Here is a 14,951-nt window from a genome sequence, read left to right as displayed (position 1 = left end):
AATCTGTGTGGGTTTGGCTAGGACAGAACATGTATTTAGTGTATTAGTGTGAAATGTATTTAACAATCAGAACTAATAGGGAAGACTTCTATAAAACCCGATGACTCCCATAGGTACCTCAATCCTACCTCCTCCCACCTTGCCTCCTGTGAGGATGCCTTCTGCTCTCAGGGTTCTGAAATGTCCTCTTTCTTCCAGAGACATGCCATCTTCTCTGCCACAGTTGATGGAGAGATCACCCACATTTCCTCCATTTCCTGCACATCTACTCTGACTCCCCCACCCCCAGTGCCCCAGGAAGAACAGCAATAGGGTTCCCTAGGTCCTCAACTTTCTCCCCACCAGCCTCCGCCTCCAAATTATCATCCTCCTCCTTCTCCGCCAGCCTTAACTTGATCCCACCACCAGTCACATCTTTCTCTCTCCCCCTCCCTTACTGCTTTCCACAATATCTGCTCATCTCTCTCCATTCACCCTTCCCCATTCCTGGCATTTTTCTCTACAATCAAAGGAGGTGTAACACTTGTCTTCTTCCCTTCCCACCTCACCACGATCCAGGGTCTTAAACAGCCTTTCCAGGTGAGGCAGAGGTACATCTGCACCTCTTCCAACATGGTCTACTGCATTCAGTGCTCATGATCTGGCCTCCTCTACATTGGTGAAACCAAGTGTAGATTAAGCAACCATTTGTGGAGCACCTACTCTTTATTCGCATTGGCCATCTCGAACTTCTGGATGCATGTCAGTTAAACTCTCCTTTCCACTTCTACACTGACCTGTCTGTATTTGCTTTCTCCATTCCTATGGAGGGGGCAAACGCAAAAATTGGAAGGACAACATCTAATATTCTGCTTGGATAGCTTACAACCCATCGTTCATTATATTTAACCTATCATTATAACATTCAAATGGCATGAACATTGAATTTTCCAATTTCAGGTAACCCACATTCCTGGTGCTCTCCTCCAACACACTCACCTGTCTACCTGGTTTTCTTCTCCCCTTGTTCATCCCTCCCATTCCACCCCCCTCACCTGATTCCATCTGCTCATCATCCCCTCCCCATCTGGCTCCAGCTTTCACCAACCAGCCTCCAACCCACCCAACACCCCTGTTCCCTCTCAGTTGTGATGCATTGACTTATACCTTTTACCTTCACAGATGCTGCTTGGCCCATTGATTATTCCAGTGTTCTTTTTTTGTTCTGGGTTCCAACATCTGCAGTCTCTTTGGTCTAATAGGGATGGCATTCTCAATCCCTCCTCTCCAAACAAAAATGACAAAAGCTAAACAATTAATATTTTGAAACCAATGGCTTGCTTAATATTTCCACCACAGGTATCATGGCGCGAATGAAGGTGATGTGTTATCCTTAAGAAGTGATAATGATGACAGTGGTAGTGCCACTTTAAGCCTCATTTCTATGGAAATATTAACGATGATTAGGAGACTGTTCAATTTGCATGTTTTCAAACTTTTTTTTAAAGCTCTCAACAAAGATTCATGATAGCCTTGCGCTTAATATTGCATGGAAGTAAAAGAAAACATAAGATCCAGAAAACCATATGTTTGAATCCCACTCTGTGCTAAGCTAACTGAACTCCATAAATTTAAAGTAGGGGCATTATAACTGGGGTCATGATTCTGTATGAAGAAGACATTGAATTAGCTTTCTAAGTTTCTAAATCTGAGCTGCTGGAAATTGCCTCTGAGGAAAAACAATGGCCTTTAACATAAGATGGCTATCACACTGTACATTCCTCTGGAGATATAAAGACCCTTCTCTGGCAATTAACAAAGATAGTGGGTGATAAAGTTTCTACCCTCTTAGCACATTATGTTATTGGTCAGCTGTGCAAACTTGATCTCATAATTAATAGCAGCACAAAAAATGGGGAAAATATGAGAGAAAAGGCAGCACAATTTTGTCTCGTAGCAATTCTAAGATAACATGGTGTGGGGTCCAACTCCAGCTGGATTTCACTTACAAAACTCTGAGATTCTTTAGCCCAACAAAGTCAGTCTTGGAGATGCGAGTGATGTTGTTCTTGTCCAGGTCACTGCAAAAAAAAGAGGATTTGTTAAAAAAAACAGACATGTTCTCTTGAAGGGGCACCGTCAACATTACTTAGCATTCTTAAACAAGGACAACTTTGCCAAATACAGACATATTACATAAAATGCATCACTGAGGCAGGACAGATGTGCCATGTAGCTGCTCTCTCCTTGCCAAACAACAAACTGTTTGCCAGATGTTTTTCATAAAGTCTTTGTCCCCTGAAATGTTCTTTAATAGTGTATCCCATGGCAATGAACCACTACACTGTCTGAACTTGTTTCACTGTACTTCTACCAGAATCAATGTAATAGGAAAAGATATTAAACCATTTAGTGTGTCAAGGTTTACAAAGAACAAACAGCCATTGAATATGCTTATGACAGCATAATCAATCCTGAAGTTCAGTTGATGTTCATATTGCAGTTAGTCTTTACTTTCAGATTATGAATTAAAATTGAATTAGGGCAAGCCAATTTCTCCCAACCATCCATTATCCTTCAAGTGAGGGTAGCAATGTGGGTTGCAATGATTTGGTCAAGAAAGAAGCAATTTAGCTGATTGATGTATTCAGTTATTTTCTTGAGCTCGGTCTCTTTACACAGCAGCTTCTTTGTATTTGCGTCCAGTGTTCCAAAGGCTCAATTCTCATGCTTTGTAGTGTTACACACCTCCATCCTCCTACCATTGTTTGAAGAATGTTGAGCCTTTGCCACTTTAGCAAGGCTGTGATTGAAAACGTTTAAGAAACTAGAAGGCATCCTCAAATAAGAGACTCTTTAAAAATTGTGTATCAGTAGCCTTGATGAAAAACCCTGAGTGGGGTAATATTGTGTCTCCTGGAGAAGAGCCTGAAAATGCCCAGCATTGCAAACGCCAAGAGTCATAGAATTATATAGCACAGAAATAGACCATTCAAGCCACAATGACCATCTATTTACACTAACTTCATTTTATTCTCTCTACATTCACATTAACTCCCCCCAGATACTCCCATTACCACAACATTTACTCACGCACCAGGGGCAATTTAAAGTGATGTATTCACCTTCACATCTTTAGGATGTGGGAGGAAAATGGAGCACCCAAGGGAAACCCATGCAGTCACAGGGAGAACTTGCAAACTTCACACAGCCAGCTCCAAAGATCAGGATTGAACCTGGATCTGTGGAAATGTGAGGAAGCATCAAAGTATTGACTGGCATAAGCTACATACAAATGATATGCATCCATCAACCCCATTGTGTCCTATGGAGTTTGGACCTTTCTCTAAAACAAATCATAGTCAGATCCTATTGGTCATATCTCTCTTTTAACAGCTCTCATTTAAAAAAAAATTAGCATGGTGGTCACACTCTTGATTCTGATTCAGAAGGTTGAACTCCAAAAGTCTGAGCACGTTATTAGTAATGGAGTGTTGCACTGTAGTAAGTACAGGCTCTGGACAAAACAATGGGCTGGATCATGCTGACACCTAGGCTGCAGCTTCATGGAGAATCATTGGCTGGATGAAGTGTATATGTTAGCAAACACCAGAATTCTGTGCCTGTGTGCTCTAGCTCAGAAGTACTGGAACATGCTGGAAGTTCGTTGTGAGCCTGTCTGACTTCCCACTGTCCCTAGACTCACCAATGAGCCCTGGGGTGTTTGAATCCTGAGCCAAATGGCCATGTACACTTCATATCTGCCTCAGCTTTATGCCAGTTACTGTTGCTGCATCTAGCACAATCCCATTCATTAATGTTTGAATTAATTTACATCGGTTAATTATTTGAATTAGGTTAATTAGGTTGAAATGGTTAATGGTCTGAATTCCTCTGAAAAATGAAATTCTAAGGGACAATCTAAGTTGCAGGAAAAAATTCATAAAGTTGTCACTGAGTTGCAGGTAAAATTGCAGAGAGTAATGTTGGCCTTTCATTAGAAGCAGTATCTTGCAAAAGTCAGCAGGCATATTAGTTTTGGAGAAAAACAAAAAAATGCACAAATGCCTTTTAAAACATTTTATTAATGATGTTGTCTTGTGGCTCCTGTTGTGAACTAACTGCTGTCCTTCCTTAGCCAACGGTCCTCATTCTTCACCCAGGACTGAGGGGTGAGGGGGTCACACTTGGCATTGGTGGTCCAAATATGGAATCGGTTGGGAGGAAGGAAGGCTGCTGGTTCTCACCCTCTCATACCTGGGCTGGCTGAAGTGCAACTCGACACTTGGTCTGATCCAGCCTGGAACAGAGAAGTCACACCAGATGGCCAACTGGTGAGATTGGCTGGCTTCCTGGAATCTTTGCAGGTTGCCCACCTTGCCCACCATTTTTTGGGCCCATGCCACCAACCCTTCTGCAATTTCCTTCTTTAGATCACCACTTCTGGCTCTCCCTCATCATCCTTCTTTTCAAACCAGGTATCCAGAACAGAGTGAGTCTGTGTTTGAGAGAGAGGGAGAGAGAGAGAAAGAGAGAGGAGAGAGAGAGAGAAGAGAGAGTCTCATACACAGTCTCTCTATCTCTCTCTCTCTTCTCCTCTCTCTCTCCTCTCTCTTTCTCTCTGTGTATAAGAGAGATAGAGTGTCAGAGAGAGTGTGAGAAAGAGAGAGTGTGATAGAAAGTGAGAGAGTGTGATAGAAAGAATACATGTGTGAGTGAGTGTGAGAGCATGAATGAGTGGAGTTGGGAAGTGAGGGTCTCGCTGATGGCCAAACCAAAAAATGGCAGTCAAAACCTAATTTTGCTGAATATGCAATTTCCACAATATCTCAACTGAGCTGGGGTCTTAAGAATGCATGTTTTGATTAATATTTCTTTTTTTAAAGGATTTAATTTCTTTCCAATTGTTTCTTGATGTCTCTAATCAACAGATGTATTTGAAAGCAGCGAATAGATCTTCCGATTGCACGAGCTATCAGAATACTTTGAGTGCCGTCCATGGGCTTCACGGCAACTGCTTGAGGTCTAGTTGCTGCTCGCTGCCTGCTGCTCTTCGAGGAATGACAGTGATGGAAAGTCCTAGAATTTGCTGGGAGTTGGGTGGCCACAAAACAGGGCCATGGGGTGGAAGACATTCCCACCCAGTCAATCAAAGTGAGATGGCCTTAAAGGATCCCATAATGCTTTCCAAAGAAGAGCTGAGAGTTTGACTTTATGTGCTGGCCAATACGTTTTCCTCTCAATCAACACCATTAGATAATCATTATCACATTATTGTTTGTGAAAGTTTGCAGTGTGTAAATTAGCTGCCACATTTCTGACATTACAGAAGAGATTGCACTTCAAAAATACTTAGTTGGCTGTAAAGTGCATTGGGATTTCTTGAGGTCATAGTATGTCTATAGAAATGCAAGCACTTACTTCCCTGCTGCTTGTTTCTGTTTGGATCACGTTCTCTGTTGCAGAAAGTATACTCTGCACTTTGCTGAACTGTGGAGAATCAATTACATGGATCCCAGGCTGCACGTCTGTATCCCCACCCCACCCCACCGAGGTCTGTGTAACTCCTAACCTGGGGAGTGTTTCAACAGATGGGGAGTGAGCACTTTGAAACTTTAGCCACACAGAACAAAGCTTTTGAAATATGGCATTCCTGATTAACCACAGTGATCAGTGTAATTACGTGAATTGCTCTCCATCTTGAGCACAGGCCAACTCTTCCCTGGGTAAACATGGGAGATCCACGACAAAGGATTCTACTTTTTCTAATCGAAGTCTATTTCTCAATCACTCTTTTTTCCTCAGGATGTGGATTCTGCATTTCAATCTGGATGGTTCACACTTCAAATATTCTTCATGTATCATTAATCACATTATTATTGTTTGTATGTGCATGAGGTCTCTCAGTGAAACATTTTTGCTGTTAAAATCTATTGAATTGCACTCCCTTACATCTACAGGCTAAGAGAGGGAAACAGGAATAATCCGTCTGGAACCATCATTCAGAGGCAGCAACAAAATATTATGACTAAAGGACTCAGCAGAAAAAAAATTGGGTTTTAAGTGTAATTCATAGCTGAAATTGAGGATGGATTTAACCATTTTTATTCTTTTCTCAAAATGACTAATTGAGGCCAATTGATAGGTAGAGGCAGCTTTGCTTTGCTAACCTATTCTTTAATTGACACTGATATATCATGCAAATTCTGGTACAATCCTTGCATGTCCCTTGTATGGATAAATAAAAACTGTTAGATTGAAAAAAAATTGCCTCATCATGATTTTGTCTCCTATTAAACCCCTTCAAATTACAGCCACCTTAATTTGTCATCTTGCATAACAGATTGCCATTACAATCTGTTGTCATGAACCGGGATTAGTCAAAGTCACAGTGGGAAGAGACTGCCCCAATTCCAGCGGTGTTAAGATTTGTCTTAGATTTTGATGACAAGTGAAAATACTTCAAAGAGAAAAGGCACCAAGTGACATAATAAAGCTTATCATCTCAACAAAAGGAAAATTATAGGTTAGCAATAAACAAGAAGCCTATCCTTTTACTTCAAGACTACACATGGATAAAGTTCCATGGAAAACACTCCATGCTGAGCTTCTCCTGCAAGGAATACAATATTGATAAATTCACTGGAGGCACCATACAGATGTTTAGTGACAAGGAAGCCCAGGGTTAATTTCTGAATCAATACTAAGGTAGCAGCTCTGTCAGAATAGTAGACTTTAGAGTTAGGGTTAATGCTGTAGACCAAGGAGGAAAAAGGAAAATTAAAGTTTTCTACTTCAAGTCAGGGAAGACGTAGAACTGCCTCCACAATTGTATATCAATATTCAAAGCCCACACATGTGAAATGGAAAGTTGGCAGACGGGTGACTGGGAGGAATGAGCTGCAGTTGCTGCAGTCAAAGAAATGGGGCAAGGCAACTGATATATTCAGCATACCAAAAGATGAGGAGACGTATCTGGACCCACAAATCATGAAATAAACTCTTTTGCCGAATAAACTCAACTATTTGCACTTTTTTTTAATAAAAAGGAATTGTATTTGAAAATGCTAATATAGTCTTATGTTGTTATTCCATAACTTCAAATGAAGTGCCACTCCACCCTGTTCCAATAGATTATAATAATAACAATCATATTTGTTTGACCTTAAGGACAAACCTTTGGCAATTGCTCTGAACAGTGTAGCGCAATGCTGTTGAGTTAATCATGATTTTACACACTCAGTCTGTGTCTTTCCTCACCTAATTGCATTTTCCCCACTTGGAGCACACATTGTGTCCCCTAAGGCTATCTTTCAGACTCAGCAATTTAAACCAAGATTTGCCCTGGATTAACTCTTTATAATTCATCTAACCACAGTGAAAATAAACAGACACATTCTCAAGTGTGGCTGCACTGATAATGTTCACACCTGCTACAACTTGGAAGTACGTAGAACCTTAAACCTAGAAAATATCTCAAACTGCTTTACTCCTATGTAATTGATCTTTAAAAATGCACAAGTCAAAAAAGAACAGCACCAGGAAATAAAGTCAAAAGTTTGGTCAAAGAGAGGAAACTTTGAAAATGGAAGTTGGAAAGCCCAGGAGGTTCAGAAGGGCATCAGTTCAGACACTGAAGCTGATGTGGTTGAGGAGGGTTGGCTGGAAGCTAGAGTTGGAGGAGAGGAGAATTATTAGAAGTTTGCACAGCCACTCTATTTTAGAGAGATTGGTAAAGGCCATAAAAAGATTTAAACAAGATTTAAACTGAAAAGTGATGGGTGGGTAGGCTTTGGACAGGAAATAGGAAGTATAGCTTTGATGAGTTGGGTTGTACAGGGCATGGAGTCTGGCAGGCAAGGGACATTCTGACAATAGAAAGGCACAAGGAAGAGATTTGTATAATATTGAAGCAGGTGAGCAGCCAAACAATAAACACGCCGCTGACAACAGCACTGGGAAAGACAGCAATTTAATATTAAATAAAAATAAATGATCAGTACTTTGACATGAATAGTGATGTAGCCATTAACTGCTTGATCGTGGGCAGAGGTATGTATATCAAATAGTTCAGCAAGGTGCCAATAGAAAAGAGCACACTGAGTAGAGACACAGAGTCATTAAGACATATAGCACAGAAACAGGTCCCTTGGCCCACTGAGTCCACATACAACCACGAACCATTTACACTAGTCCTACTTAAATCCCATTTTTTTCAAATTGTTTTATTTTTATATGCTAAAAGGTGGAATCACCAATCATATTGACTAACTATTTTATAGACCAACTGTGTTAGAGGAAGATCCTCAGGAATTAAAGATAGATTGGAAAAACATACAAGTTATCCATAACTACACTTGGGGAAGTTTCTGGAACAACATGCAGAATTGTGAAAAAGATTTGAAAACGTGTATTACGAGGCACAAGACCACATTTGCATCAATCCAGATGCCAAGATAATTCACAGTAGGCCGAGACCAGTGTGCAATGCATTGAAGATTTAGGTATGGGATTGAACCAAGTCTATCAACGGAGTGTTGGAACCTGCACAGGACGAGTTGGTGGCACCACTGCTTTGCAACCCAAAGCAGATTAAGCTGTCCAGTTTTGTGAGAATTAGAAGGTAATCCCTGACTGAGCCGTGGTTACTGAACAATACTCGTCGTCCATGTCACAGGATCTGCATCCTGAATGGGATGAGGCCAAGGTCTTTTCCACTGTACTCTGCACAATTCAATATGGATAAAGAAAGCCAACACTAACTAACAAACAAGATCTGTAGGTGGTTTTACTCATATAACAAGCTGTCTTATAGCATGAAATTATTCCTCAGAATATTTCAGGCCACCAGAATCTAGATGCTAAAATTAATCAAACAATGAAACCAAACCTATATCTTAACTGTAACATCAGAGAGGAAGAAATATTAGAAGGGGTATTCAGGAAGCTTTGACTTAATGTTAAACTCCAGATTAGCAAATACATTCTTGGGAAGGAAGAGGACATTTTTTGGACCCCAGCATATTACAATCGCACAAGATGGTTGAGGCCATTGGAAAACCTGAAAATTGACTGAGCTTCGATCCTTCTTCAGCATGGTCTAATGCCATTCCAGGTTTCTGATGGGCCTTGCATAGGTATGGACAACTGTGCATCAACTGTTCAGGAAGGATAAGGCATGGCAGTGTAAGAGGAAACAACCCATGCAAGAGAAGTCTCAGCAGTGAGCAATTCGTGGTACACTACGGCACCACCTGTTCCCTGAAGCTTGGTCATGTTGCCATTGGTGAGAATCCCCATTTTGGATACTGGCCAGGAAAGTGCCACTGTATGCACATTAACAAAGAGAGAGGAAAGATATGTCCAGATTGAAAAAAGAGGTTCTGGCAATGACATTCCTGATTATGAAGCTCCACTGGTTTCTGTTGGGAAGCCCATTCCCATTGGTTACTGGCCACAAAATTCTAGCAAAAAGCAAAAAGAAACTACAGATGCTGGAAATCTGAAATACTTCTTTTGTGCAATTTGTCCAATTTGTTTACAGGCATACAATCAATGGCATATCACTCAACAAAAAAAATGTGAACAAATAATTATTACTGCAATTACAGATGTTTCCACAACAAACGTAACATCTGTATAAACCATAAAAATTGGCAACAGTGTGGAAATATTTTCAGGTCACATGAGTCCAAAGGTAAACATTTCTGCAAGATTGGAGCCAATTAAATATGAATTTTATATAATATTGGCTTTCCTCCTAATTTAATTATTATAAAGTATGTATAGCACTAAATCAAGCTTTTCAGTACATCAAATACTTACACTCCTCCCAATCTTCTTCATCCAACCTTTTAACATGTCCTTCAATGCCTTTCTCCGTTACATTGATTCTTCCCGATTTGAAGCCCTTTACTACCCAGTCTGCTACTTGCCTACAGCGGCCGTTTCTACTTACACTTGTCATTAAGCACACAAGCATCCAATAACTCATGTCTGCCCTGCACTGCTTAGCTCCACAGGAATGTCTAAAGACTTTGCTCGGCTGTCCCCTGGAGAAGTCTCCAGGACAGCACTGAGCACTAGGAGTCTATATCTTTTAAGGACTTCTGGAGACTGTTTCTTCTCCTCAAGGTGTCCCTTGGTGTTGAGGACGACAGGCTTCCACTACAGTTCTGAGAGGAGTCCAGTGGGGGTGGAGCAGGTGGTGCATGACGAGGCAGGTGGTTAGGTTGATTGGAAGGCTGTGTCCTCCCCCACTGTGCCTGGCCTCTCCACATTCTCACAGGACAGACTCCCTGGAGGTTTCTTCTCCATTTCAAGGCCATAGATTATAAAAGGCAAGAAGTTGGAGCAACAGTCAGCCATTCAGCCCCTCAAGCCTGCTCCATATTAAATAAGATCATGGCTAATCTAGTCTTGGCCTGATTCAATTTTTTTTGCCTTTTTCCATTTTACTGTCGATCAAAGGTATGGCTATCACAACTGTAAATAAAGAGTCATAGAGTAATACAGCACAGAAATTGGCCCTTCAGCCCAACTCATCCATGCCACCCAAGATGCCTACCCAAGCTAGTCCCATTTACCTGCATTTGGCCCATATCCCTCTAAAGCTTTCCTATCTACGTACCTGTCCAAATGTCTCTAAATGTTGTTATTGCACCTGCCTCAACCACTTCCTCTGGCACCTTGTTCCATATATACGCATCACCCTCCGCGTGAAGAAGTTGCCCCTCAGATTCCTACCCTTCCCCTCTCACATTAAACATGCCTTCTAGTTCTTGATTCCCCAACCCTAGGAAAAAGGCTGTGTATCTCATGATTTTATACACCGTTTTATTGTAGATCAAAATTTGTCCATCACATCCTTAAATATATTCAATGATTTAACCTTCACAGGTCTAAAGAACTCCAGCAGGAAATATGTTGGAGGTGAGGTGCAGAGATTGAGAAGGGTTTTGATGTAATGACAGCTTAACCCCAATCTATGTGATGATAGTCCCTTTCGTTAAGATCAAGTTTGTATGACATTGTGTGGAATATGTAGAATTGTAATGAACTTCTGAGGACAGACAAATTTGAAAAGGATTCTCCAGAATTCCTCTTTGTTAATGGAAAAAATAAAGCTGTGGACAATGTTTGAAGCTACTCTCTATATTATTCTTGGATCTGTTACATTGTGAAAATCACATCCATTCCACTTCTTGATAGATGGAATTAGCAGTCTAGATCTGGGAGGAACTCAATGACCACTGGGAGGAGGTGGTTGAGAGGATTCCTGCAATGATTTTCCCTGAGGCAGACAGCAGGAAGACTCATCTGTAATTACTGCAGTCAGAATTACTTCCTTTCTTGAAGATTGTCATGATTAAAGCATTGCTGGGATCCTTGGCAAGCTCTCCTCTTCCCAGATGAGGGAAATGAGGTCATGAATTTGTGCCAGAAATAGGGAGTTTGCTTCATGCTCATTACCAATGCCTGCAACATCGAGGTTGTAAGTTTTGCCTTTTGACATGTGCGATCTGTATCAGGACACTTGCACAATAGGGTTGCCGAGTTGTGTGGATCAGTAAGTCAGCTGCTTCGAATGGGACAATCATATTCCAGGCAAAATAATAGGAATAGAATAGCTCCATTGTCATGTTTGAATAGGGGGGGCTCCACGTGTTATGAGAACACATTTCCACAATAGGCTGCCACATTTGTAAACCTGACCTTGGCAGAAGAGCTGGGTAAACCCAAAGAAAACACTTAAATTGTGCTTTATTTCAATGTTTTCATACCTTGTCCACCTAGCTAACATTGTAAGAGCAGGAGAAAGCCCCAAAGAAGTTTACCCTGCAAATATCCAACATATACTTTTCAGTTACCCCGCTCAGTACTAAGTCTTTCATTAGGCTGTAATTCCATAGCTGCTGGTCAGCCTCCATTATGTCACCCAATTGGTCAATATTCTCATGACAGACAGTTCACATAAGCAATGGAGATATGGAGGAGGTCACAGTCCTGCCGAATGCACACACATAAATGTCCAGGAATTAAATTCTACTCTTGTGCTTGGGAGTAATAATCCTTCCTTGGTCTTCACCACTCTGAGCTGAGGCACTGTCCTTGACTGCTATCGGCTAACTAAGCAAAGGTGGGAACTTGGCTTGGCATTCCCCGTGTTCTGTATAGTTTGGAGAGAGACACTGTGACCTGGATTTTCTGATCCGACAAGATCGTTATTGTTCCAGCTGCCAATCAACTATGTCCTAGATCTTCTGCATTCGAGGCTTCTTTGAATCTTATTGGTTGACTGATGGTTCTTTTTAATCATCAGCAAGATGTGGGCAATAATGAGACAAACATTTATTACCTAGCTCTAACTGCCCATGAGAAAGTGGTGGTAAAGCACCTTCTTGAACAGCTGCAGTCCTGAAGGAAACTCTCCTATTATGTAGTTGGGTCGAAAGTTCCAGGATTTTTGGACCTTTATATGTTACAGAGATAGTGCGTGAGCTGGAGGGGAACCTGTACGTGGTGACATTCCCAAGCACCTCCTACCCTTATCCTAACTAGTGGTGGAAGTCACAGGTTTAGAAGGTAATACTTTTGATTTCATACATCTCCTCCATCAAATGGAGAAATAATACAGAATGGAAGAGTGGAATGGTGGAGAGAAAGGGGTGATATCAAGCTTGCAGTAACTTTTTCATAAAACTACAATACAAAAGCAAGCTTCCCAAATACACCTGTTTGATTGGCCACTCTGTTGCCAACTGCACTGTGCTTGGCATGCTTTCCAATTTTGACCAGCCAGATAAGTAGAAAATGCCACAATTTCCTGGTCAGAAACTGGTCAGAGTTCAAAGTGAAGGACCTTAAACAAAACCAAAATTATCTACCCACTTCTGACTCAGTTTTTCCAGCAGTTCTGTGGGGAGTTATCCCAGTGAGTACCTGCTTGCTTTGGGAGTCTCACATCTATGCAAAATTCCTGGTCTTGCTGCTGGTGATTTTCCAAGTATGTTCCAGCACTGGAATTCTCTGGTGCATTGGAGGCTGAGGGGAGACCTGATGGAATTCTATAAAATTATGAGAGGCACAGATAAGGTAGACAGAATCTTTCTCCCAAGGTAGAAATGTTAAATAGTAGAGGACATTATTTGTGAGAGGGGGAAAGTTTAAAGGAGATGTGCAGTTCAAGTATTTTTACACTGGAACGGGCTGCCAGAGGTAATGGTGCATGTAGATATGGTGGTGGTGTTTAAGAGGCTTTTAGATAGGCACATGAAAATGCTGGGAATGGAGAGATATGGATTATGTACAGGCAGAAGAGATTTAGTTTAATTTGGCATTGTGTTTGGCGCAAACATTGTGGGCCAAAGTGTCTGTTCCTGTGCTGTGCTGTTCTATGTTCTATGACTGTAAGGAAAAGCAGCAAGAATTAGGCGAATTACATTTTTAAAAAATATTTATGATTATGTTATTGTGTTCAATTATTTGAACATGCTTTAATTATCTTCAGGTGATACTATTTTTTTAAAAAATAAGAGCAAAAAATAATTTTTAATCATTTTTAAATGATTTTGAAAAGTCTGTTCAGATGTGATACGCTGCAAAGCTGTCTCTCTGTCAAAGGCATCCAGAGGAGTTTCATGAGTGGGGATAGTCCTGGCCCACCCATACAATCTAGGTAGATTGTCCGAGCCCATGCATCACAAAGAGCTTTGTCACAAGGATGCCGGCAAGCGTAGCCAGCAGTAGAGTCAGGCACACAGATATTGATCAAGTAGATTGAGAGATTGCAAGTGGCGAGGGTGGACCAGTTAGCAAAACCTGCGCCGTCATTTTGCCAAGAGAAGAAAAACAGAGTTAGTGACAACACTAACTGAAACATGGATAAAAAATACACACATTGCAGGAGTCCCAATGGATACAAGTATTAAACAATAAAGGAAGAAAATTAAACCAATAGTGTTAAAGATTTCAGCCATTGGCTATGTATGACCAAAAAACCATGGTCATGTCATATGATGCCTTAAAATTAGCATGAAGTGTGGCAGCATGAAAGCACAGAATAGATCCAGGCATGTGTAAGATACGCATTGAAGGGTGGAATGTCCTATCGGGTGTACAGAAAAGGAAACATTGAAAAGTACATGCTTGTTTAACATATGCCTTATGATGTCTGGCATACATCCCACAGAAGGTTACGCTGCTAATGATTACAACCCTCTCATCAGAAAAATCAAACTTCACAAAAAAAAGTGAGCATGAATGATTTATGGTTCTGTTTGGACAGTGAATGCAGACATCAGAGAGATTAATCGTACAGGATGCTACTTCATCAAAACGGCCTGAAGTGCTTCGTGCTATGAATTACTATCAAGGTGCAGACTATGTTGTTCTCACTACAGCAAAATTTGGCAACCTTCCCGAACCACAGCATCATGTGGAAAAAAGAGGGATGAATGAGCAGCTTATCTGGTTTTAATGGCATTGGTGAAGGGAAGACTGTTAACCAAGACTTTGGGGCAAGCAATGTTGCAGTCTTCTTTTAATTGTGCCATAAAATCCTTAACAAGTGATCAGTGAAAGAGCACCCAGATCTCACAAGAAAACTGGGAGTAATTTTTAATGGCAAGAATGATGTGAGGATAAGATTTAAAGAATTTGAAAACTGAAAACAACTCACCTTTTTTTTTCTGGTTTGAACAGAAACAAAATGGCAGATGGCTGGGGAACCAATCTATTCTCAAGAGGTCTTTTCATCATATAAATATTCCAAAGAGGCTATATGACTAGGAATTTGTATGTTTCCTGGCTTTTTGTTTTTCTGTTTTCAGACAGGTTCCTGGCCTTTAGGGAACTGGTAATTGAAGGGTCCTGAGATTGGGAGGTGAACAGGAGGAAAAACAGTGCCCTTCTTCCAAGTTCCCCTCTTAAAATTCCCATGATCAGATCCCCCTCCCCTGGCCCTCATCCGC

General features: G+C 41.0%; 1 protein-coding gene across 1 annotated transcript in view; it reads right to left on the bottom strand.

The window, feature by feature from the left end:
• The window catches only part of LOC127569354 (slit homolog 3 protein-like), a 529,163-nt gene that overhangs the window by 482,304 nt on the left and 31,908 nt on the right, over positions 1-14,951 (bottom strand). The window contains exon 2 of the mRNA XM_052013912.1: positions 1,989-2,060. Within this exon, the coding sequence (XP_051869872.1) occupies positions 1,989-2,060 (72 nt within the window). The remainder of the gene's footprint in view (positions 1-1,988; positions 2,061-14,951) is intronic.

Source organism: Pristis pectinata, chromosome 4, assembly GCF_009764475.1.
Source record: "Pristis pectinata isolate sPriPec2 chromosome 4, sPriPec2.1.pri, whole genome shotgun sequence".
NCBI lineage: Eukaryota > Metazoa > Chordata > Chondrichthyes > Rhinopristiformes > Pristidae > Pristis > Pristis pectinata.
The sequence above is the reverse complement of the archived record's forward strand: the minus strand, read 5'-3'. Positions and strand labels throughout refer to the sequence as shown.